At 51.3% G+C, this 25,258-nt stretch overlaps 1 protein-coding gene across 10 annotated transcripts in view; it reads left to right on the top strand.

The window, feature by feature from the left end:
• Nucleotides 1–7,258: 7,258 nt before the first annotated feature.
• Nucleotides 7,259–25,258, top strand: part of TNRC18 (trinucleotide repeat containing 18) — a 102,278-nt gene continuing 84,278 nt past the window's right edge. For 4 of the 10 annotated variants that reach the window (XM_053556816.1, XM_053556814.1, XM_053556815.1 and 1 more), the window contains exons 1-2: nt 11,948–12,321; nt 14,252–14,681. In XM_053556816.1, the coding sequence (XP_053412791.1) occupies nt 14,495–14,681 (187 nt within the window). In that variant the 5' untranslated portion in view covers nt 11,948–12,321; nt 14,252–14,494. The other 6 variants (XM_053556812.1, XM_053556813.1, XM_053556818.1 and 3 more) reach the window with 6 other exon arrangements.

Genomic DNA, 25,258 nt, shown 5'->3' with positions numbered 1-25,258 from the left:
TGATGCTGCTGTTAGCTGGGATCCCAGCTGGGACCCCAACATGTGGTCTCTTCATGTGGTCTCAGGTAGTTGAAATTCTTCCCAAGTAGCATAGGATTCCACCTACAAGCATTCCCACAAACAAGGCTGAAGCTGCACCCCCTTTTCTGACCTTGCTCTGGAAATCACCTCCCCGGTATATGGTTACAAGACACAATTCCACCTCCAACAGGGCAAGTGCCAGGGTCACATTGTGGAAAGGGATATTGTGTGGCCATTGTCAGAAGATACAATGTGTTATAATAGCCACTACAGAAGCCAGGCCTCATGCCCCAAGGGGTGGCATTTTATGAAGTCTGAAATTGCAATTGTGACCTGGTGTGGATAGGGTGGAGAGAGAAAGGAGAGAGAGAGAGAGAAAGAGAGAGAAAGAGAAGGTATTGGGGCTTAAGGAGGTACCTAAGACCGCAGCCTATACAAGTCCTCTGGTGAAGCTTTGCCTCTTGGGCAAGGCCATGTGATACATCCATCAGTTATTCTCAGATCCTGCCCTTAGAGCAGAGCTATATGGGCAGTGAGGTCATGTGCAATCTGATTTCTGCTCAGCTTTACTCTTTGGTCCCAACCCTCCCAACATCCCTTTGGGGAATTCCCCCTTCCTGGCTACAAATCTAAGGCTGGCTATGTTCCATCACATAGAGGAAATCCATTGAGGCCAATGGAAAAGGGAAGTTAAATTAGACACACACACACACACACACACACTCGTGTCCTTGATCTACCCATACCTGAAGATGTGACACTTCTTTTGGGCTTCCTTGTTATGGGACCCAGACATTCTTTCATTGAAGACAGCTGGGCACCACCTGCTTGTAATACTTCTTTGCTATCATAGGCTGAGGCCCTGCAGGGCCCAGTTCTCTGCTCCTGGGGCTCTGTTTCCTCCCTGGTGGTGCTCCACACTCAGTCCTTTGTTGACCCATGGTCCCATCTCCCTGGATGGTGAGCTCCATGAAGGCAGGGCCCTGGTCTGTTCCTTTTACCACTAGATCCTTAGGGCCTTGCACAGGGCCTGACCCAGTAATTGTTAAACACAAGTAGATAACTCAAGGAAGTGAGTATGTGGCCTTCAGAGGAAGACATTAACTAGAAGGGGTGTGTGAATAGACAAGGGTGGGCAGAGCAGGAGCTACATGGACCTGAAAACCAGGGGGCTTGCCAAGGGGTTTTATTTTGGGCAGAAGAGTGTTAAAAATAGTGCCAAGGACAAAATCAAACAAACCAAACAACCTGCTGAGAAAATGGCAGTGGCACGTGTCTGTAATCTCAATGCTTTGGGAGGCTGGGGCAGGAGGGGACCAGGAGTTCGAGACCAGCCTGGGCAATAGTGAGACCCTGTCTGTACAACTGGTGAACACCTGTAGTCCCAGCTACTTGGGAGGCTGAGGTGGGAGGATCCCTTGAGCCCAGGAATTTGAGGCTACAGTGAGCTATATTCATGCCATTGTACTCTAGTCTGAGTGACAGAATTATGCCTGTCTCAAAAAAAAAAAAAAAAGAGGACTTGAATAGACCTTTCTCTACAGTATATACAAATGGCCAATAAATACATCATCACTAATCATTAGGGAAATGCAAATCAAGGCCACAGTGAGCTATCACCTCATAGCCATTAGAAAGGCTACTATTAAAACCCAGAAAATAATAAGATGTGGAGAAATTGGAACCTTGTTCGTTGCTGATGGGAATGTAAAATGGTACAGCCCCTGTGGACAACAGTATCACAGTTCCTCAAAAAATTAAACAGAATTATCATATAACCCAGCATTTTTACTTTTGTATACATGCTCCAAAAAACGAAAGTTGGGTCTTAAACAGATATGAGACTCTGGTTTTCTTGTATTTGCACATCCATATACACAGCAGCAATATTCACAATAGCCAAAAGGTGGAAGCAACCCAGTGTCCATCAATAGACAAATGGATAACAAAATGTAGCCTATCCATACTATAGAATATTATTCTTAGAAAAGAAGGGTATTCTGACAAATGCTATAATATGGATAAACCTTGAGGACATTATAAGTGAAATAAGCCAGACAAAAGGAAATATTGTATAATTCCACTTACATAAGATTCTTAGAGTCATTAAATTCAGAGACAGAAAGTAAAATGGTGGGTCCCTGGGGCAGAGTGATGGGGAGTTAATGGGGACAGAATTTCAGTTTTCCAAGATGAAAAAGTTCTGGAGATAAATGATGGTGATGGTTGCACAAGAATGTGAATATACTGAACGCCACTCAACTGTACACGTAAAATGGTTAAGAGAGTAAATGTTATGTTACATGTATTTTACCACAATTAAAAAAAAAAAAGTGCCGGGCGGTGCCTGTGGCTCAGTCGGTAAGGCGCCGGCCCCATATACCGAGGGTGGCGGGTTCAAACCCAGCCCCGGCCAAACTGCAACCAAAAAATAGTCGGGCGTTGTGGCGGGCGCCTGTAGTCCCAGCTACTCGGGAGGCTGAGGCAAGAGAATTGCTTAAGCCCAGGAGTTGGAGGTTGCTGTGAGCTGTGTGAGGCCACGGCACTCTACCGAGGACCATAAAGTGAGACTCTGTCTCTACAAAAAAAAAAAAAAAGTGCTAAGATTGGCGGTGCCTATGGCTCAGTGAGTGTATAGCATATAGCAAGGGTGGTGGGTTCAAACCTGGCCCCAGCCAAACTGCAACAAAAAATAGCCAGGCGTTGTGGCAGGTGCCTGTAGTCCCAGCTACTCGGGAGGTTGAGGCAAGAGAATTGCTTGGGCCCAAGAGCTGGAGGTTGCTGTGAGCTGTGATGCCATGGCACTCTATTGAGGGCTATAGAGTGAGACTCTGTCTGTAAAAAAAAAAAAAAAGTGCCAAGATTAACAACTCAACAGATGTGGTTGGCGGTGCCTGTGGCTCAAAGGAGTAGGACACCAGCCCCATATGCCGGAGGTGGCGGGTTCAAACCCAGCCCCAGCCAAAAACTGCAAAAAAAAAAAAAAAAAAGAAAAGAAAAAACAGATGGCATTGTATGTTTGACATTGCCTGGCCTGCTCAATACCTGGCTTCCTCCCATTCCTGGGCACAGGGAGACTTCACTGCCCAGCATCCCTTAGCTGAGTGAAGTTGTGTGGGCTGTGAGCATCAGTGGCATGTGATTTCTGTGTACTGGTCTTCCCTCACTTTGTGATGACCACCATCAATGTGGACAACTTGGGAACTTTAAGTAGCCTGGGCTGCCTAGACACCACAAGGTCAGCTGCCCTGGAGTGTTGCCCAGGTTGAGTGGACATGTTGGGGGAGGGGAATACATTTTCCTGTGTTGCGTTAAGCCATTGAGATACTGGGGGTGTTTGTCACTATAGCATAATGCAGCCCATTCTGACTGATACACCAGCATCCCATGAATAAGAGTAGATTAGGTACCCTGGGATCACTGGCTGAAGCTACAAGGAGTCATCCTGTGTTCTCTCATTTCTCTGTGTGTTTCTGCCTGACTCTTGCAGGCACTTAGATTTGGGATGGTGTATGAGTCTGCTTGGGCTGCTATAACAAAGTACCATAGACTGGGCGGCTCAGAACAACAGAATTTTATTGTCTCACCTTTATTTAATAGAGGCTTGAAGTCCAAGATCAAGATGTCAGGTTGTTAGCAGGCCTGCCTCCTCCTGAAGGGTGTGTGGTCTGTCCCATGCCTCCCTGGCTTGTAGACAGTCTTCTCTTCTGTCTTTCCACATTATCTTCCCTTCTAGTTTGTCCAAATTTTCCCTTTTTGTAAGAATACCAGTCATGTTGGATTAGGGCCCACCTTCTCTGCATGACCTCATTTTAAGCAATTACATCTGCTTAAATTTCCATATAAGTCACATTTCAAGGTCCTGAGGGTTAGGACTTGAATATATGGATTTGGGGGAGGATACTATTTACCCCACAAGACATGGCCTACCAGAGGAGGGCTGGGTGAACATGTTAGGGCAGGGACATGTAGGAGGAGAACTCAGACATTTGCTGCAGAAGGAACCAAGTGAGCAGGTCTTTCTTGGAGGAACAGCGCTAGAAGGTTTTTTTTTTTTTTTTTTTTGAGACAGAGTCTCAAGCTGTTGTCCTGGGTAGAGTGCTGTGGCTAATAGCAACCTCCAACTCCTGGGCTTTAGCGATTCTCTTGCCTCAGCCTTCCAAGTAGCTGGGACGACAGGTGCCTGCCACGACAGCCGGCTATTTTTTGGTTGTAGTTGTCACTGTTGTTTGGCAGGCCTGGGTAGGATTTGAACCCGCCAACTGTGGTGTATGTGGCTGGCGCCGTAGCTGCTTGAGCTATAGGTGTTGAGCTTCTAGAACACGCGTCCTCAAACTTTTTAAACAGGGGGCCAATTCACTGTCCGTCAGACCGTTGGAGGGCCAGACTATAGTTTAAAAAAAAAAACAAAACTATGAACAAGGGCGGTGCCTGTGGCTCAAAGGGGTGGGGTGCTGGCCCCATATGCCGGAGGTGATGGGTTCAAACCTAGCCCCGGCCAAAAACTGCAAAAAAAAAAAAAAAAAAAAAAAAAAAAAAAAAAAAAAAACTATGAACAAGTTCCTATGCACACTGCACATATCTTATTTTGAAGTAAAAAACAAAACAGGAACAAATACAATTCACACCGCTTCATGTGGCCCGTGGGCCGCAGTTTGAGGATGCCTGCTCTAGGTTTTTTTTTTTTCTTTTTTTTTTTTAGAAGGTTCTTAAGAGTCTCTGTGGCCATGGAAGCGAGGTGCATATGATGGAGGGAGTGGGGTTCCTGTGTCTTGCTGTCTCTGGGGTAATGATGGACCAAGACATGAAGAGAGAGTATAGAGAAGCTGGAAAGAGGGGCAGCTCAGGTTTGATCTTTGCGGGTTTGTCTTTGACATTATGCTGACTCTAGAAATGGATTGCTGTTAGGGTGGGTGCGAGATGGAGGCAGAGAGGAAGAGGGAAGCTTTCAAAGCTGTAGCCATGGGAAATGTTTTTATTTTCTGCTTGAAAGAAAATGGCAAAGAAGGATAAAAAGGAAAAAGAGGGAGGGAGGTGAAGAGAGTGTATGTGTGTGTGTGAAAGACTGAGAGAGAGCGCGCAAGTGCGTCTTTCGGTGTGGGAGATGGGAAATGGGATTCTCCAGGTCCATCCTGAGCCCTTATCTGCACCAGATTCCGTGGAATTGGATGGGAGCTCCTGCCCTTGGGCCACAGCCTCCTGAACTCCAGCTGGGATGCCTAGAGTAGGGAGGGCAGGAGAAAGTCCCTACAAATGTCAGGGAGGATTGATAGGGGAGCACAGTAAACAGGGTAACAGGGCTCATTAGGGCTAGTCTCTGTCAGGCTGGGGGCTCCACACTGGCACCCCCTGCATCCTGCCTGGTTTAGCTGAAGTTGCTTGCTGCTACATCCTGGATGCCTAGGCTTGTTACTTCTCTTTTCTGTACCTGAAGTTTGTCATCTGTTAAATGGGCATGACACTACCCAAATCACAGAGTTGTCATAGCTTGTCTGAAGTAGGAGCCATTGTGTAGTACAAGGCGTTTTTAGACTGAAAAAGAGAAAACTGGAAGGGCTCTGCCTCAGAAAGGGGTGGGACGGCCTGGATTTGGAGGCAGCACGTGTTAGAGAGGTAGGACAGGAGAAGGTGGGATGTACTAAGGTGCCTCTGGGGGCCAGGATGGCAGTGGAATTTGCTCAGAACTCTCAGCAAGCACAGGCCTGCCAGAGATGAGTTCAGAGGCCCAAAGCTCAGAGCTGGCAGGGGGGAGGAAAGGGAATTTTAAGAAGTCAGGCAGCCCCCTCCTGGGAGCCTACTCCCCACCTAGGTGCAGTTCCCCCACTCCCCAATGACACGTGCAGCCCAGCCCTCCATAAGTCACCCTGGCACCGACACATAAACCCCATTAGTCACCTCCAGACAAAGACCAAGGGCCCCAAAACGCCTTGCTCTTTCTCCAGCACCTAGAACAGGGCCACCACAGCAGGCCTCAATACACAGAGTGGGAATGAACATCAGCCTGCTCTTGCAAGGGAGCCAAACAAACACAATCACCAACACCCCAGAACCAGACACTGCTGGTCCCTTGGCCGGGTTTCCCTCACTCAAAACCTCCCCCATCCCTTCTGGGCACACAACTACCACAATAAACATCCACCTATGCCCTTGGCCACCCCCTCTTCCTCCTCTTCCCGGAGGGGGTAGGGCTGACATTGTGGTCTCCTCCCCGAAGTCTGTCTTCGGATGGGTCAGGCAGAAAAACCATCCCCCAAGGTCACCAGAACTCCTCAGCAGGCGGCCCCCGGGAGGTGATTTATTGGCGGTTTATTTGGAGAAAGGCTATCGCTCCTAGATTCCGGGAGAAAAAAAAAAAACGCTCGCGGTGGACTTTAACCTTGGGCTGAAACCGCAGCGCTTTGTTTTCAGAAGCGCATCCTGGGCCGACGCGACGGGGTTGGGCCTGGCCGGGGAGGCTCGGCCGGAATGTGGCTCGGCCGCCTCTAAGCTCCCAGACGGCGCTCCCGCTGCCAAGGCAAGCGCCCAAATTCCTCTGGGCCCGGCCGGAAGCCCCCTGTCCATCCAAAGTGTTTCTGGAAAGTGCAGGAAGGAGCCAAAGCTCCTTGGGTGAGAGCGTCCCAGGAGCGAGGCATCTGCCACCCAAGGTTTGCAGTGATGTCCCTGGCAGCGCAAGGCTTTGGGAAGGCACCCAGAAGGGCGTGAACGCACGCCCTTCTGTGGCTTTCCCACCCGAAGTCCTGTGCAAAGCCCAGTCCGAGGTGGTTGGCCCCCATAGCGGCGCGGCTCGCTCGGCCGCTGCACAGCACCAGTGCGAAGGCCTGTGCCCGCCCCTCTGGCACAGAAACTAAGCGGTATTATTGCAAATGCACCCTTCTCTGGATCTGCCTCTCGGGCGCCCCAGGACTGTTGGGTTAGAAAGACCGCCTCCCCCACTAGGCTGTCACCAGCACGCGTCCGATGCTGCTTTCCTGAAGGCTTATGTGAGCCAAAGCCGGCGGCCGAAGAGGGCGCTAAGCCCGGGCCTAGTGGCTTAAAGGCCTGGGCTATCCAGCGGTGTGGACCAGGTGGTGGGCCCGGGCCGGGTGGGGAGCCAGGCGAGCCCGCGCTTCCCAGCGCCGGGCCCTCAGGCACACGGCTCTGTGCTTGCCGCACAGAAGCGACAAACTGAGTTCTGAGGAGCTGCTCCGACCCTGGCCCTGGGACTGCCGTTCCCTGGTGCGGGCTTGAGAGGATGGCCACGCACCCATCTCACCCTCACCGAGCATTCCTGGGAGGAAGTGCCCAGACCCGGTGCCCCTACCCCAAGGCGCTAATCCTGTGAGGCCGGCCTCCTCGCGGGTCCGGAGCCTGCGGGGATGGATGGTGCTGGCAGCGAGTGGGCGTTGCCGTTCTCAGTCTTTGGCAAACAGAGACGCTCCGGCCGGATTCCCTGCGCAGTCTCGGGGCTCCCAGGCCGTGACGGGGAAAGCAGAGCGTCCGGCGCGGCCCGGGACGCGAGGCTGTCCGAGAGCGCCCAGGCGTGAGCAGCTGGAAGGAGGGTCCGCCTGAAGATTTATGGCCGAAGCTGGCCTCCCGCGCGCTGAGCGCGTCTCCATCCTCTCGCAGCCAAACAGTGGAGTGGAACCCCGACCCCGGCCGTAGGAAGAGGCCTGGGCCGGAGGCGGGGCCGAGAGGAGTTAGAAGAGTCAGAATCCGCCCGGCTGGCCTGGCTCGAGAACCCCGGCACTACCCGCCGTGTGTCTTGCTCTCGGCGGAGTGCAGGGCCCTGGCACCGCGTTCCTGGCCTTCCAGGCGGGTTGGGAGGCTCTTGGCTCGGCTGTCCCAACCTCAGCTCGGCTCCGAATCGCGGCTGGGCCAGCAGCAACGCGGGGACGGCGAACGTGGCTTTCTAGGCCATAGCCTCTCCGGGTTTTACCGGCACCCGACCAAGAGCTCCCGGGTCGTCGATTCTAGGGCTCGCGGAAACCCGCGCTGAAGAGACCCGACCACACATCCTTCTAAGCAGCCAGAAGTAGCCCGCGATCCCTTGGGGGCCCCTTCACGGAGATGCCAGCGGAGAGCGGGGACCTCGGTCCCCACCGGGAAAGGCGGTTCTGGGCGACGGGTGGAATGGTTCGGGTAGCCGCACCTAGTTTGGGATACTGGCGCCTTTCTGGGAGCGGGGTAAAGAAGAACATATCCGCGAGACCAGCTAGACCAGGGTTCGGGAAGAGCCGGGTTCGAAGTTGAATAGGGCAGAGTTGAGGGAGGTGGGGATCGCGGGAGTCGGACCTGTCTTGGGCTGGCCAGGCCAGCTGGGCACTGGGGCCGAAGCTGCGGCGACAAAGGCGCAGCAGGGGTACAGCCGGACTCGAGATTGGTTTGCCCCTTTGGTTTAAAACAAAGAGGGAGAACTGTCACTCGGGACGCATCCATTTAAGACAAGGCCGGAGCTGATGGCCTAAGAACACACAAAAGGCCTGGGCTCTGGTGGCCTTGGCTAGCCACGGACAACCGTACTGCCTGGCCGAGCCAGCCTGGGCGGGTTCTCCAGGAACTGCGATTTGGGGCTGCGAGGAGGCCCCCGCCCCAGCCAATTTTCCGCCCAGTCAGTACAACACACACACATGCACACATACACACTCAACACACCGTTTTTGCCCACCGATTCCGCTGGGTAAACAGACGTATGAGGTGGTGGTGGCAGCGAAGTGGGGGTGGGGCACGGAAGATGGCGGTTGGACCCTGGCGGCCTGCGGCCTGTGCGGTTGCACCCCACTCCGCATAGGACGCCCAAGCCTGGCTTTTACATTTAAATGCGGCCCATTAGAGCGGGGAGGGCGTTTTCCCAGACCCTGAAGCTTGACTAAAGGGTGCCTCAAGGGTCCCTCTACTAATGGCGGGGGGTCTCTTAGCCCAGGATGCACCCACGACTTCGCTCGGGATCGGTTCCTCCGCCCCAAGATGGCTCCGGGTCTGTTTACTCAGCGAGTAAGGGGGCGCCCGGCCCGGGAGCGGGCAAAGATCGGGGTGCGTACAGGTCGGTTCTGGTGGTGGCCCGCTCGCGGCATTATGCGCGCCGCAGCCCCAGAGAACTGCACCAGCGGGATCTGCCCCATGAGCCCCACCCGGCGGCTGGGAACTGGGAGCCACTGCCGCCACCCCCGCGTCCCCATGCACTGGACCGAGACCCGACCTTGGCGGTTGGAGGGCCGAGCGAGTACGGCGGTGTGCAGGAAGGGCGGCGCGAGGGGCCCCGGCCACAAAACCCAGAGGATGCGGGCCTCGGCTGCCCAGAGTCTCAGCCCTAATGAAATGCCTGCTCTGTTTGCCACGCCGACTAGGCGCACACTTGAAAAATGCAAACGCCATTGGCAAATCCAGGGGAAACAGGCAGAATTTTTATTAGCAACTAAATGATTTATGGCACATGTACCCCGCCGTCACAATTACGACGCCTTGGAGCATCCAGGGGTGAAAACATTAAACATTTATAAAAATAGGCTTTTGTTTTTTTCCATACCGCAAGCCTTTTGTATTCCCCACTTCCAACTCTCTTAAGACACATGTTTATTTCTTGAGTTATATTAAAATAAAAACATTTAGATCCCGGGCTGGACAACAGGGTGGGGGATTAGGGTTTTGGCTCCGAATACTGAAGACCGACAGGGGTGGGGAAGAAGCGAAGGGGACAGGGGTATGGGAGTGTTTACTAGGAATGCACAGACCTCTGGATAAGACCAAGGCGCGGGGCGCCCGAACACTCGGCTCCTTCCCCTGCTTTGGCTTCCAGCAGCCCAATGCAGCTCCACCGCATTTATTTTATCCCTGCAGCCACCTCCCCCGCAAGGCACAAAGACACAATACCTCCTTTCTCTAACCCCCCTCCTCTCCGTCTTTGCTCCTGGCCTTCCCCGGGCTGCACCCGGCGCCTCCCGCCGCCTCGACTGCCGAGGCCGCCACCAACACCAACGTGCCCAGCTCCAAGCGCGGACACCGCGGCTAGTTCCCGTTCCCCTTGGCTCCGGCTATTTTCGTTCTTTTCTTTCCTTCTCACTCCTCCCTCCTCCCCCCTCGGAGCTCCAGCTTCCAAAAGAGGGCAGCCTAGAAACCAGCGCAGGAGGCTCCAGGAAGGGCAACTTGAAACTGCCCTCAAGAGGCTGAACTTTTTTTCCTCAAATTTATCCTGGAATTAAATTAGACACCCCCAGTTCGCTCTCGAAGCCTACTCCCCTTTTTTTTCTAAAAGTGGAATTAAAAAAAATAGAACGAATGGGCAATGAACTAGCTCATTTTTACCCCCTCCAGAAAAGTTGCCTTAAAAATGGATTAAAAAAAAAAACAGAACGAGCAATGCAAAACGCTGAGTCCGCAGCGCGGTGCGAAAGAGCGGGCTTCTCTTGTTTTAATTAAAATCCTACCACCGCGGTTGCTCTCCAAGGCAGGATCGGCCTGGATTCCTGCCCCTCCAAGATTCCTTTCGAGGGTATGTAATACCTAGCCTGGCTCAGAAGCCTTCGGGGCTTGGCAGAGAGGGTGAGGGGCTCCCCAAGAAAGACCTTCCTCTGTGGTCCGCACTCCCTGCGCCCTAAGTCAGGTAGGTTTGCCGCGGGCAGCTACCCGCTACTCAACCCAGAAACGATTTTGCTGAGAGGGCAAAATAAAAGTACAAAGTCTGGGGGATTGGGACTCCCCTCCCCCAACGGCCGCCGGGCCAGCCAAGCACTTTTGGGCTTGGCGGCTTCTTCCTCTGAGCTCAACAGATTTTTTTTTTCCGGTTTCGTCCTCCCTGGAGGGGGCGCGATGGATGGAAGGAGAGAGAGGCCCCCAGCCAAGAGGTTTTTAATATTACACTTTAATAGGTTTCAGAAGGCCCCGTGGAGAAATGCTAATAGGCTGAAATGTCAGAATCGAGAGGGATTCAGTTTGCGCTCAGCCGATCTAATCCTTTTTTCTGCTCTGATTTTTTTTGGAGGAGGGGAAGAAAAGAGAAGGGAGGGCCCACGCTAAAAGGGGCTTTGGAGAGGGGCACGCAGTTCGAAGCGCCGCAGCCCGGGCTTGGGCCGAGAGGGGGGCGCGCCCTCCGCGTTTCTATAGGAACCCCTTTTAGAAGATTAGAGACTCACCCGCTGCCCGCCGCTGCGGCCTCTCCAAAATATTAATCAGTAACCATCTGACACCGCGTTACAGGGAGGCCCGCAGGCCAGGGCTAGGAAAACGACCTTCTCGCCAGCCCATCCCACCCGACCGCGCTGCTAGGGGAGAGGGAATGAATTGCTGCTTTGTTTTAAAAGGAAGAAAAAAAGGTGTGGGGGGGGAAGCAGCCCTTGTCTGTTTTGGCGTCTCCACCGGGCGTACGAGAGGAGCACCTCAAGGGAGGTGAGGAGCGGGGCCCGGGCGCAGGGTGCAGCCCGCAGGGCCCCAGGCCCTCCCAGGCTCGCTCGGCTTGTCACCTCCTCCTGCAAGCAGGAAGCTGACAGGCGGCCCATTAAACCGCGCCTAGCAAAGCCCTGGATTGCGGCGACAACCATCTTCCTCTATTTTGATCACTCAGCCCAGACGCTGGGGGATGGGGGAGGAAAAGGGAGGAGAAGAAGGAGAAGGGGGGGATCGGTGCTGGTGGAGGGGGAGGGCTGCCTAGAAACGGCCCGGAAAAATTCTCACCACCAGTTTTGATCATTCAGACCCGCCGTGGGGAGCCTGGAAACTGCTGGAGCCCCTAGGTCGGTAATTGGTTTTATAGGAATGGCTCAGGGCCAAGGTGTTTACATGCGCGTGATTGGCGGCGTGCGCGGCCAATGGGGGGCGACCGGGGGCCGGCCGGGGGGGGGCGGGCGCAGGGAACAATGCTTGTTTCTTTGCCTGAGAGTGCTCCCCTCCCCCACTTACCCCCCCCCGCTGTTTTTTTTTTTTTTTTTTTTTTTTTTAGATCCAGTGAGAGGAACTTGAAAGGGGGGTTGTGTAATGTACCTTTTCCAATCCCGGGCTGTATATGGAGATTTGGGATTCTTTAAACCGGCGCTACCTGGATTTTATTAAAAAGCGGGGAGCTCGGCGGGAGGAAAGCTGGCTTTTCCGGGGGCTGCGGGAGCCGGGCCGCGGGAGGGCGGAGGAGTTGGCGCGCCGAACGCTCGGCCCGGGGAGCGGTTTTCTACCAAAAAAAGGAAAGGCGGGCAAAAAGTGTGAGGCGGCTGCGGGTGGCGGAGGGGAGCGGCAGCTGCGGGATGGCGGGCAGCACGGGCGCCTAGTCGCGCCGGGAGCCGGGGCTGCCACCGAAGTCGCTGTTGCCGGAGCCCGGAGTCGGGAGCCCAGCCGCGCCAGGTAGGACGCCGGTCCGCCTGCCGGCCCCCGGCCGGGCGCTATGCTCTCCAAACTTCTCCAGCTTGCCCCCCGCCCTCCGCCTGCCTCTCGGGGGTGTGTTGGGGATCCCTGCAGCTGTCTGACTTCGGAGAACTGAATCGGGAACCAGGGCCGGCGAGAAGGGGGCGCCCGGGGAGGGGTGGGGGCAGGCTGCTGCGCCCTAGGATACCACCTGAGCCCCCAGCCCCGCTCCAGTTTGCCCGGCCCTGCCCGGCCGAAGGGCGTCGGTTCCTCTCTAGGTTCCCAGCAGGCGGCGGGAGAGCCGAAGATGCCGAGACGTTTTCGATTATAGCCTGTTTTTAATTAAAAGCCGGAATTCAGCCATTTTAACTGCATTTAAGAGAGGGAGAAAAGTAGGGAGTACGCAACAGAGCCCGCAGATGGCCAAGCCAGCTTCTCTGCCAGAGCGAGGGTGTTTCGGAGGGCTCCAACCTGACTTCCACAAACTGGGGCGCCTTGGCATGCTACGAGGCGCTGGCTTTTAAAAGAAAGCTACTCAACATATTTTTAAAAAAATCACAGGAAGCTCATTGCCTCCTTAGGACACGTATCCTCGGATGTGGCGATCTTAGATTTTTCCAAAGTAAACGCGGATCTGGTAACCAGAGCCTGATGGGGGAGAGCGAGGGAGGAAAGGAGGGGGTATTTGTAACCCAAACCAGGTTTAAATAGGCGCCCTTAGCAAAGTTGGGGAGGGAGGTAGGAGAAGGAGGCCGGCGGGTTTCGCCGGGAACTCTGCAGCTGAGGGTCTGCTGCTCCCGGGGCTGGGCGCGGAGTGCAGGGCGGGCACCCAGGAACCGGTGGCTTTGGTGTGATCGGCGGCTCTAAGAGCACCCAGGCCTTCTGAATCGGAAATCTGAGCTGTAGCGGACAGACGGATAGCGAGGAAAGGGTGGGCTTCAAGACCCTCTCTCTCCCCCATGGGAATCGGCAAACCTTTTTAAATAAACAGCTTTAAATTGGAACTACAGGGAGATTTACCCAACTGTGGGGGAGGCGCTCCTCTGCCGGCCCGCGCTGCGAAGGTTTCGTTTGTAGGTTATTTGAGGGGGGGTATGGAGGAAGCTAGAGTAGAGCGAGATCCTTGATCTCCTTCCTTCCCCTCTGACAGCCCCCCAAATCGCCCGGGGCAGGCCGCGTCCTCCAGCCGCAGGATTCCCAGGCTAGGGCGTTGGAAAATGAAACCAAAGCTTGTTTTGAAGGATTTTCTCTAGTCCTCAGTCGTGAATGCCACGTCTCGGGTCCTCGGACTCAGACTTTGGGACTCAGTGTAGTGGCGGGGGTAGGGTGGGGGCTGGCGAGCCTTCTTAAAAATAATAAACCTGCTTTCCACTCTCCCTCCTGCGGCGAGGGGGGAGGTACTCTTTCGGCGGCTTAGGGAGAGCTCAGGAAAACCAAACTCAAAAGGGAGGCGAGGTTCCAAAAAGGTTAAATATTAAACTTTCCGGATCAGATAGTGACAGTTTTTAGGTAGACATTTCAAACCGCTCGTGGAAGGGTTTCACGGTTTTAAACCCTGCGGGAGCATGTGATGCCCGGGAATAAACACACTTAGGAGGTTTGTATGTACGTTGTCCGGGCGCAACCGAGAGACCTTCCCGGGTTTGGTGAAGACCCGGCAGCCGGCTAGGCAGAGTTTGGGCTGGGGCGCAGCGCGCCACCGGTCACTTTCCCCTGCCAGGTCCTCGGGAGCTTAAAGCCTCTGGTGAAAGGAGCACGGATTTTAACTGTTCTCAGAAACAGGGCTACTCTGGATTTCATTTCTGGCCACCAGATCGACTGCCCCCGACCCCGAAAGGCGATACGACTTTCTGAAACTTGTTTTTTTTTTTTTCCCCCTTTCTTTCTCCCTTTCTGTTTCTTCCGCGGCCGGTCTCCTCTCCCCGCCAAGACGCCGAGTGGGCCGTCTCGCGCAGCTCCGCCAGGCCGCCCGGAGGGGCCATACCGCCGGCCGCCTGTGCGCTCCGGGCCGCGGGCCCGCCGCCGAGCGCAAGCCCCGCTGGCCGCCGCCATGCACGCCGCGGAGCACACGCCACCCGAGGACTCTAGGACTACGCCGAGGCCGAACTTTTAGGTCCTACTGAGCTAGGCCCGCGGGCCGGGTGGGGGGCTGGCCGCGGCACTCCCGCGGAGGATGGATGGCCGAGACTTCGGGCCCCAGCGGTCCGTGCACGGCCCCCCGCCACCGCTACTGTCCGGCTTGGCCATGGACAGCCACCGCGTGGGCGCGGCCACTGCCGGACGCTTACCGGCCTCGGGACTGCCCGGCCCGCTGCCGCCCGGGAAGTACATGGCCGGCCTTAACCTACACCCGCACCCGGGTAAGTGCCCCGCGCCATGCCTGTTTCCTTCTGTCTCCTCGGGATCCTGGGGAGGGAGGCCCCGGAAGATCTACTTGGCTGGTTACTCGGCACTCGCGGCCGGGACTCAGTATCATCTTTAACTCGGCTGGCCGCGGGGGTGCGGACAGGTTCAGCTCCCCGGACGGGGAAAGCCCTGGCCCTGGGCAGAGGACTGTCTGGAGGCTCTTGCGCAGAGGAGCAAGTGGTTCAGCTGCCTTCCCCGGCGTGCCGGCCCTCCTGGGACAAAAGGGTCTGCAAAAGTCGGAGTTACTGAGGGCGATTCCAGTCTCCGGGCCCCTGTGGCACGAGCCTAGGCAGGAGTTTTCAAAATCTGGGCGAGAAAAGAACAAACCAGCCCCCACACCCCGTGAGACACCATTCCTCGAGCTTGAATCTTTTTCTTGGCATTCATCCTTGCCCGCGCCTGTGGGCTCTGGGTTCTGGTCCCACCTCCACCACCGCGCTGATTCGGGTCCTTGGCAGTTGCTGAGCGCTGGGGGGTGCAGGAGGACGGGGACCCCAAGCCTGAGACCCTGGCCTCTGACAAGCGGGAGGAGGCTCTAGGAATCTATGCCCCAGTGGGAGAGCAGCGACCCCGGCCCTGAGAACTTCTCTTGTTCTTCTGCTGGAAAGAGGGTGCCCGGTGCGGTGGGGATGCCGAAACTAGGCCATCCTGAACTTAACTGGGAAAGAAGCGGTGCGGGGATGGGGAGCGGATCACCCGAGCACGGGTGGTGGAGGTGACTCCGTGGGTCTGACATCGAACCCGCGGGAAGTGGCTAAGAAGGCTTCGTGGCCTCCGTCATTTTCCCAGAGGGGCTCTCCAGGAGAGGTGAGGGCGGCCTCCAGGCGGGTGCTGCGAGGGAAGAGAGACGCTTGCCGGGGCCGTGCCGCAGCAGCCGCTGCAACCAGGCGGGGAGCGAAGGGAGACTCCGGGGGCTCCAAACCTGCCAGTGGCCGCCCCCAGGAAGCCGGGTCCCTCTTTCCCTGGCTCCTTCCCCTGGCCTCCCAAGCTCCGACTTTTATTAAAAATATCCTCCTTTTCTCCTAACTGTAGTTTAGGACTTTTGCAGGGATGCTCTCATCCCCTCATATCCTTGGGGTCTTGGCGAAGACACCCGTGACCCAGACTGGCTGCCTCGGCCTTACCCTGCCTGTGCGGCTGAACTCCGCGATTTTGCCTTTCTTTGATTTTTCTCCTGGAACTTTTCAGGAACTGGAGTCCCCGGGGCTCCACGGGACAAAGGGCCTTTGTGAGGGACCGGGCGGGGGAGGGGCACGAGACCGTGTCTGGGCCCCAGGGCGCATTCAGCCTAGGACTATGGCTAGGGCATGGGTTTTCTCCCAAGAGGTGTTTTGTGACTGAGGAGGTGGTGTTAGAGACCCTAAGGAGGAACTAAGGGGTAGCCCTGGGGTACATAGGCCATCTGGGCCATCCGCTTTTGCATGTTCTGTGAGTCCACAGTGATACTTTGTGCGTGTGTGTCTTGAGCTTTTTGGGTCATTTGGTTCCAGGGTTGGGCCCAAGGATGTGGTGTAGGAAGGGCTGATTGCAGCCTAGAGATTGGACCTCTGGTCAGCCTTGTTGGCAGTGCTTTCACTTGCTTTATGTGAGTTTGGGAGGGGTTTCTTGCACTCCCCATTCAGGAGCTGGCTGGGGCTCACAAAGGCAAAGTATCCTAATGACAAGCCTTGAAAACAGCCACTACTCTTGGAGCGCCTCTGTGGATGTGCATGGAGCCAGGGTCACGCCTAACCTGACGCAGCAGTCAGCCTCCTAAAGTCCGTTTGCTGGATGGGGAGGCTGAGGCACCAAAATACCAAGCTACCAGCAGAGGATTCCTAGCAAGTGGTGGCCAGGAGCCAGTCTCATGGAGCTGCCTGACTTCTGCATGCTGAGGCTGAGGTGACAGAGGAAATACAGGAAGGTTGCTCTCCCCCCCTCACCTCCAGTGGCTCTGTGTAGACCTTGCACCCCAGCACCCTAGGCCAACGCCCTGAGCTGAGCAGTGCTAATCCCATTAGCCACAAGGTGGGAACCGCTCCCATTCACTGCTTGGGGCTGGGCCGGATTAGAAATTCCTCAGCCTGGCACCCCTCCCCGTTTTCTTTGTGGGGTGCAGGTGCTAAATTTTCTTTTCTGACACCACCCTCTCTTCTTGGCTGTCAGCTCCTTAGGTCCTGCCAGTGTTATCAGCCCCATCTTTACTTGTTTATTTTTATAAGGGGAAGTCCTAAAAGGTTGAGGGATTTGCCTGGGGTCACACAGTGAGGGAATGAGAGGTACATTACCTGGGGCTTCTTCCTGGAGGGTGGTCATGAGATCATGTTTGTGTAGGTCTCCTGGAGGGCCTCCCCTGGGAAAGAGACTCCAACCAAGCAGGTATTGACGGGGTCTGCTGTGAGTGAGGGTCTCCTGTAGATGCTTATTTGTATTGTGGGTCAAAGCAAGGGGCTTTGGCACCTTCCTCTGCTGAAGGTAAAATCAAGAATGGATGGTGATTGGGATCAAAGAAAGGGTGGCTTTTACCTTTCCTGTAACCTTGAGTATTGATATAGCATGAACAGCAAATAATCACAGTCTGATGGGTGAAATGAACAAGTGACAAGCACCTGAGGCTTGGCTCTGCTCTGGGTCGTGGAGACCTGGAGACCTGGATGAGGTCCTCCTCATATGGTGCAATTAAAGAGCTATTAGTAGGGTTTTGTATTTGGATATTTACTCTCCCTACCCCCACCTTCTGGGCTGGCTCAGGGAGGATACATGAATGGCCGGGTGGGATCCAGGGATCTGGGTGGGGAGGCACTGCACTTCGGCCTAGCCAGCGGACAATAGTGGGCCGTGGGCCTTTGCAGGGTCTGATCTGATCCATCTTTGGAATTCAGCCTGTCAACCTGCTGGGATTGATTTAGAAAGATTAATCTGTGAGGACTGGCTGGTGGAGTGATAGAAAGATAAGGGAGCTTTGCAGGGTACTTCCTTCTCTGGCTGGAATGAGGGAGGCCAGGCAGGCCAGGCGGAAGGAGGGAGGCCATGCAAGGGTTCTGGAATCTGGGAGGGCCTTTGGGCCTCTGGCTCTCCTAATTCCAGGGTTTTCTCCTTTCCTCACTTGTTCATTTACTCAGCAAATAATTTCCAAGTGCTTCCTGAGTGCCAGGCACTGGTCTGGTCTTAGGAATTTGGCAGTGAACCCAACAGACAGAAATCTTTGCCCTCATTGGAGCTCACGTTCTATGGAAGAACCAGGCAGTGAAAACACGAATCTGTGCAGGAAATAGTTTTGAATAGGGATACAGGCTGTGGTCTGGTCTGGTCCAAGTAATGAGGGGCTGTGTCTGTGCAACCGACCCAGAGTGATCCGTAGGGGTGACTTTTTTGTGTGTTTGTGTGTGAAGGGCAGAAAAGTGTGATGAAGAGAAAGTAGATGGAACACAGAAGCCAAGAGCCTGGTGTGTTAGAGCCATGGGAATGGTTGGAGCCAGTGGGAGGGGGGATGGAGAAGAGTGATCCTGTAGGTCCCTGAAGGTGGGTCATGAGGTCTTGGAATTTTAAACTATGAGGAATGAGGATGCAGTGGAGGGTTTAAATGGAGGGAGTGACTCAAATTGAGGGACATTTTACAGAACTGGTCTGGACTCTTAAGAAATGTCAATGGAATGCAAGACAAAGGGAGCCTGAGAACTGTTCCTGATTAAAAGAGACTTAAAAAAGAAAAAAAAAAAAAAAAACATGTGACAGCTAAAGGCAATGTGAGGCTCTTGATTGGATCTTGGATCAGGGAAGAAATTGCTCCAAAGAAAATCATCCAGGCAATTGACAAAACTGGAATATGGACTGTGGATTAGCTGATAGTATTCAATCAATATTAGGTTTCATGAAGCTGATAACTATGCTGTGGTTATGTAAGTGAATGTCCTTGTTCTTAGGAAATAATACTGAAATGTTTAGGGGCAAGAGACTTGCTCTGAATGATTCAGGAAGAAAAGAAATACCTATAATTCTAATATATATGTAGATCAGATAACATCAAATAATGCATAGAGGGAGAGGGGAGTTCACAGTTCTGGTGAAGGTCGTTCATATGGCTATTAATTGTAGTATTTCACACTTTTCTCTGAATTTGAAATGATTTCAAAGTAAGCATTTAAAAAGGTTAGGCTGTGTTCACCACCAGCCTGAGTAAGAGCAAGACCCTATCTTTACTGAAAAATAGACTAGTCCCAGCTCCTTTGGAGGCTGAGGCAAGAGGACTGCTTAAGCCCAAGAGTTTGAGGTTGCTGTGAGGTATGATGCCACAGCACTCTACCCAGGTCTACAGAATAAGACTCTGTCTCAAAAAAAAAAACAAAAACAAAGATTAGGCTGGGTTGTTGGCCAGAGACCATCCAGCAGACTGGGACCAGTTAGTCCCAGGAAGCATCTGGGAGGTGATGAGGAACAAGGAGGGAGCTGAGGTGGCAGGGCAGAGAGGTTTGTGGAGGTTGGGCTGCCAAGGTGGAAGTAGAGGGGAGAGAAGGAAGAGAACTGGAGGATTGTGATTAGAGCGGCTTATGGAGAGGGTAGGAATTGGACATTCTTATTTGGGATGTGGCCAGTGTTGGGTGCTTTTGGTTTCCTGGAATGGACCAGCCTTTATGGTAGTCCTGTCTTCTAGCCCCATCTTTGTGGACATTCTAGCCTAGCTGTTGAGGAGACCAGCTGGAGCTGCTCTCAGGGCAGATCTTGGGCCTCCCCAGGACCCTCACCACTGCTGTGGGCAGAGGCCTAGCCTCTTTGGAGCCAGTCAGGGACATTAGGTGGGAGGCACTGAAGCTCCTTGCCCCCTCTCCTGGGCCACGAATGTACGCAACATTGCATGTGAGGTTGCTTCGTGAGGAATGAAAGTGATGGACCCTCAGTCTGGTGTGGAAAATCCTCACCAGTTAGAGCTACCTGGGAGGCTGAGGTGGCTGAACTCTTGAGTTCAGGAGTTGGAGGCTTCACTGGGCTCTGATGACACCACTGCATTTTTGCCTGAGACAGTTTTACTCATTTCTCAGTCTTCTTAAGCCAGCAGAGAGGCTCCTAAGCAATCCCCACATAGGAAATGGCACCATCTAGAGGCAGAATGGCTTCAGGCCTGAGGCATAGAACTTGTTCCTTCATTTATTGGGTGTGTGTATGTATGACTCTCCAAGCCTTGATTTTCTCATCTATGAAGTGGGTTCATTAGAGTACTGAATTCATTTGGTTGTTGTGAGGTTGGAATCAGTTGTGCAGGCCAGGTGCCCATCATGGGTACAGCCTTCTGTAACAGTTACAGCAAAAGTGAGGGTTGTAATTATAATGACCAATCAAAAACTGATGACTCACAGATATTTTATGCTAGTCCAAACCTCTCTGAGCACTGCTGAAATTGTGTAGTAAACCCCTCTGGATGGATCAAAGGCTCCTTAAACTTAAGAGTCCCAAGCTGAACTCATTATTTTATTTTTCTCCTTTAAAAAAAAATATTAACAGGCAGTGAAATGCTTTGATCTTGAGTGTTCAGTTCATTGAGTTATTACAAAATGAACATAGCTCTGTAACCATCAGCCAACTCAAGATCAGGGTGTTTCCCCCACTCCAAGGGGTCCTCAGGTTCTTTCCCAGTTATTACCACAAACATTCTTATTTCTGTTAACCACACTTTTGCCTATTTTTGAACTTTCTGTAAATAGAATTATATAGCTTGCTTGTTTTTATTTCTGGATGCTTTTGCTCAAAATTATATTTGTGAAATTAATCTATATTGTGGTGTGTAGGAGTAATGTGGAATTTCTCGTTGTTGTATAGTTACCCATTATATGAACATAGTGTAATTTGTCTCCTCTCTTGTTTTTGGACACTGAAGTTGTATTTGCTATATGAATAGTGCTCCTATGAACACACTTTTGGGAACACACACACACACATATATATATATACACACACACACTATATATGATCTATACCTACCAGTGGAGTTGCTGGGACAAAGGGTATGCACCTGTTCAGCTTTAGTAGCTACATTTTTCAGTGTATGTACTGTTTTACATCCTCAGTGGCCATGTGTGAGAGTTCCATTGGCTCCATGTCTTTGCCAACACTTGATAACGTCAGTTTCTTTAAATTCTACCCATTCTGATAGGCATGTAGTAATATCTAATTGTGTGTGCATTTTAAAACTCTTTTTCTGATTTAAAAAAAAATTTTCTTGGTTGGGCGGCACCTGTGGCTCAGTGAGTAGGGCGCCGGCCCCATATACCGAGGGTGGCGGGTTCGAACACGGCCCTGGCCAAACTGCAAAAAAATAATAGCCGGGCGTTGTGGTGGGCCTGTGGTCCCAGCTATTCGAGACACTGAGGCAAGAGAATCGCCTAAGCCCAAGAGCTGGAGATTGCTGTGAGCTGTAATGCCATGGCACTCTACTGAGGGTGACATAGGGAGACTCTGTCTCTTAAAAAAAAAATTTTTTTTTTCTTGGAGAATAGTTTGCATATAGTAAATTTCACTCATTGAAAGTTTACAGGTTTGGGTGCTGTGGCTCACATCTGTAATCCTAGCACTCTGGGAGGCTCAGGTAGGAGGATTGCTTGAGATCAGGAGTTTGAGACCAGCCTGAACCAGAACGAAACCTCATCTCTACTAAAAAATAGAAAAAAATCATCTGGGTGTGGTAGCTCATGTCTGTAGTTTCAGCTACTTGAGAGGCTGAGGCAGGAGGATTGCTTGAGCCCAGGGGTTTGAGGTTGCCATGAGCTGTGACGATGCTATTGTACTCTAGCTGGGGCAACAGAGTGAGACTGCCTCACAAAAAAAAAAAAAAAAAAGGAAAGTTTATAGTTCTGCTTTATATATAATACAAGTTTCAAAATAAAAGTAGGTTGAGTGAGCTGGCCCATGCTTATAATCTTAGCTCTTTAGGGAGACCAAGATGGGAGGATTGTTTGAAGCCAGGCATTTGAGACTAGCCTAGGCAACATGGCGAGACTCTGTCTCTACCAAAAAAACTTTATTTATTTATTTTTGAGACAAGAGTCTCACTTTGTTACCCTCCGTAGAATGCTGTGATGTCATAACTCACAGCAACCTTAAACTCCTGGGCTCAAGTGATTCTCTTGCCTGAGCCTCCCAAGTAGCTAGGACTATAGGTGTCCCCCCACAATGCCCAGGTATTTTTAAAGACAGGGTCTTGCTCTTGCTTAGGCTGGTCTTGAACCTGTGAGCTCAGGTGATCCACTTGCCTCGGTCTCCCAGAGTGCTAGGATTACAGGCATGAGCCACTGTGCCTGGCCCTCTACCAAAAAATTAAAAAAAATATATAGCTGGGTGTGGCATCACAGCCTTGTAGTTAGAGCTACCTGGGAGGCTGAGGTGGGATAATCTCTTGAGTTCAGGAGTTGGAGGCTTCAGTGGGCTTTGATGGCACCACTGCATTTTTGCCTGAGTGACAGAGTAAGACCCTGTCTCTGGGGGGTTGGGGATGGGGGGAAGAATAAGGTTAGGCACCATGGTTTATGTCTGTTATCCTAACACTCTGGGAGGCTGAGGCAGGTAGATTCTTTGAGCTCAAGAGTTTGAGACAAGCCTGAGCAAGAGCGAGACCCAGTCTCTACTAAAAATAACTAGCTAGGTGTTGTGGTGGACACCTGTAGTCCCAGCTACTTAGAAGGCTGAGGCAAGAGAATCAACTTGAGCCCAAGACTTTGAGGTTGCTGTGAGCTATGATGTCATAGCACTCTATCCAGGGCAATAGAGTGAGACTGTCTTAAAAAAAAAATAAAGAAGGCTGGGCGCCCATAGCACAGTGGTTATAGCACCAGCCACATGCACCAAGGCTGGCGGGTTTGAACCTGGCCCTGGCCAGTTAAACAATAATGACAACTGCAACAAAAAATTGCTGGGTGTTATGGCAAGCGCCTGTAGTTCCAGACTTGGGAAGCTGAGGCAAGAGAATCACTTAAGCCCAAGAGTTTGAGATTGTTGTGAGCTGTGGTGCCACAGCACAGCACTCTATTGAGGGTGACAAGTGAGACTCTGTCTCAAAAAAAAAAAAAAAACAAAACAGAGCAAAAGAAAAGTCACACATCATTTAAAAGGTCAAATAGTGTTGGCGGGATTATGAGGAAAACAAGTACTCCCTTGACTTATCTCTCCCCATTCCTATTTCCCACTTTTAAGTCGATTGGCTATTTCTTTTGGCTTTTAAAATTCGTATTTCTAAGTAATAACCTGCTTCTATCAGTAGTTAGTTTTCGGTTTTTGAGATTCTCTATAAACTTCTACTATGTAAGATGAAGATCTTGTATAGGCTGCCTGAGTTTGCAGCCTGACTCTCCCATTTATTAGGGAGAGTCACCTTGGGCGCTCTCTGGTTTGATTTTCTCACCAATATAATGTGGGATAATAATCTACTTCATGAGATTGTTGTGCGGATTAAACGGTTAAGAGAGATAAAGCATTTAGAACTGTGTCTGGCATATAGTAAACATTTAATAAATGTTTATTATTATGATTGTTGTTGTTGTTACATTTTTCCCTGTCTGCATTTCCACTTCTCTCATACTCATGATACATATGACAGTTTTGTTTAAACCAGTTTTATTTTTTATTTATTTATTTTTTGCTTTTCAAAACTTTATTTCAACATAACTATTCTTACAGAAATACACTCATGTTGGTTAATAGAATGCAATTTAAGTTTAACTTATCCTACATAATTTGGACCAAAACTTGGTACATGGTTTAAATTTTTTTAAAAAAGGATTTGCAGTCTGCTTTATTTTCATCTAATACAAATGTATAAAAGATCCATCAAATGCTGCTAAAGAAGGCAGCAAGCACCTTGAGAGATTTACCTTTGGTTTGCCTCAGAAAAATAACAGGTATTGCACTGTATAAGTTTATAAATTGGTGCAACAAAAGTTGTAATGTTTCAACGCCAGTTTACAAAGTACAGTAACTAATGGGTGTGGAAGGGGGTGGGAGGGAGCCTATGTACACAGGTGGGACAGGCATAGCTATCTGATTTGTTAATATTGCATGTAGATTGTAAATCTACACAAACCAAGATTCAGACAATTTCTTCAATCTGAATTAACACTATCAACTCACTTCATCTGCTGAGATCAACAAGGAAAGTCGGCACACTAACTGTATGTTTTTCTGACTTATGCAAAAAAGAAGAAAAGTAAATTTCTTCCCCAGCTTTTCTGTCCAGAATTGACAGAATATCACTGTTAAGATATTCCTTCCATTGTCAACATTCATGCAATGAGCTGTTACAGGCAATGAGGTCTACGTGGGTTTTAATTTTTATCAGCACTCATATGCAAAATAGCCACATGACTTTAGAAGTGACTCTTAAAAAAATAAAATGGCCCTTCTTGGAAGACTAAAGCAAAACATCCAGCCATAGTTGTAAGAAGCCTTATCAAAAAAAAAAGAAAGAAAGAAAATGTAGCCCCTTGTGAATTACACCTCAATAAAAAAGTATCCCCACGCCTGTAGTCCCAGCTACTCGGGAGGCTGAGGCAGGAGAATCGCTTAGGCCCAGGAGTTGGAGGTTGCTGTGAGCTGTGTAAACCAGTTTTATTATGATGGCTTTGTAAATATTATTCATGTTTAAGGCAAATGATGCAATAATATTCATTTCTTTTTTTTTCTATAGTTATTAATTGCCTCTTTATTTGCTGGAATTTCTTGGAATCTCTAGCTTCTAATCCCCTCCCCCTCTTTTTTGTTTGAGACAGAGTCTCACTATGTCACCCTTGGTAGAGTGCTGTGCTATCACAGCTCACAGCAACCTCAAACTCTTGGACTTAAGCAATTCTCTTGTCTCAGCCTCCCAAGTAGCTGGGACTACAGGTGCCCACCATAATGCCTAGCTATTTTAGAGAAGAGTGCTTGCTCTTGCTTAGGCTGGTCCAGTTCCCATGAGCTCAGGCAATCTACTCGCCTCCTCCCAGAATGCTAGGATTATAGGAGTGAGCCACAGTGCCCAGCCTATTGTCAATGTCTTGCTTGGGGTCTCAAGTCCTGTCTGAAATTTTTTTGAATTGCTGTTATTTTTACTGGTATTTTATAATATTGTTCCTACCATTTTTGCTGTTCTCTTTAGTGCTGCTATTAGATCAACTGGATCTTATACTTTCTATTTTCCTTCTCTTTCTGTTTCTATTGCTTCTTAGGAGATGTTCTCAGTGGTTTCTTCTAGCCTTTCAATTTTTTTTTCTGCAACAGATATTTATTGTGAAATGAGCATATTCAGGGATGTAAAGGAAGACAAGGGTTTTGAAAGGAGAAATGAGGAGGATTACATAAGTTCCCTTGGATATATGCCAATCAGTGGAAAAGAGTACATCAGTCCAATGTTGGGCAGACCCTTGATTCATTTTCTTTCTTTCTTTTTTTTAAATATTCTTTTATTGTGCCGTGGATGTCAGCCCAGGAGATGGCTTTTTCCACCTCCTTCATTTTGGGATAGCTGTTGTCTCAATTCAATTTTTTTTTTGAGACAGAGTCTTTCTATGTCACCCTCGGTAGAGTGCCATGG

The sequence above is a fragment of the Nycticebus coucang genome, chromosome 12 (assembly GCF_027406575.1).
Source record: "Nycticebus coucang isolate mNycCou1 chromosome 12, mNycCou1.pri, whole genome shotgun sequence".
NCBI classification, from domain to species: domain Eukaryota; kingdom Metazoa; phylum Chordata; class Mammalia; order Primates; family Lorisidae; genus Nycticebus; species Nycticebus coucang.
The sequence above is the reverse complement of the archived record's forward strand: the minus strand, read 5'-3'. Positions and strand labels throughout refer to the sequence as shown.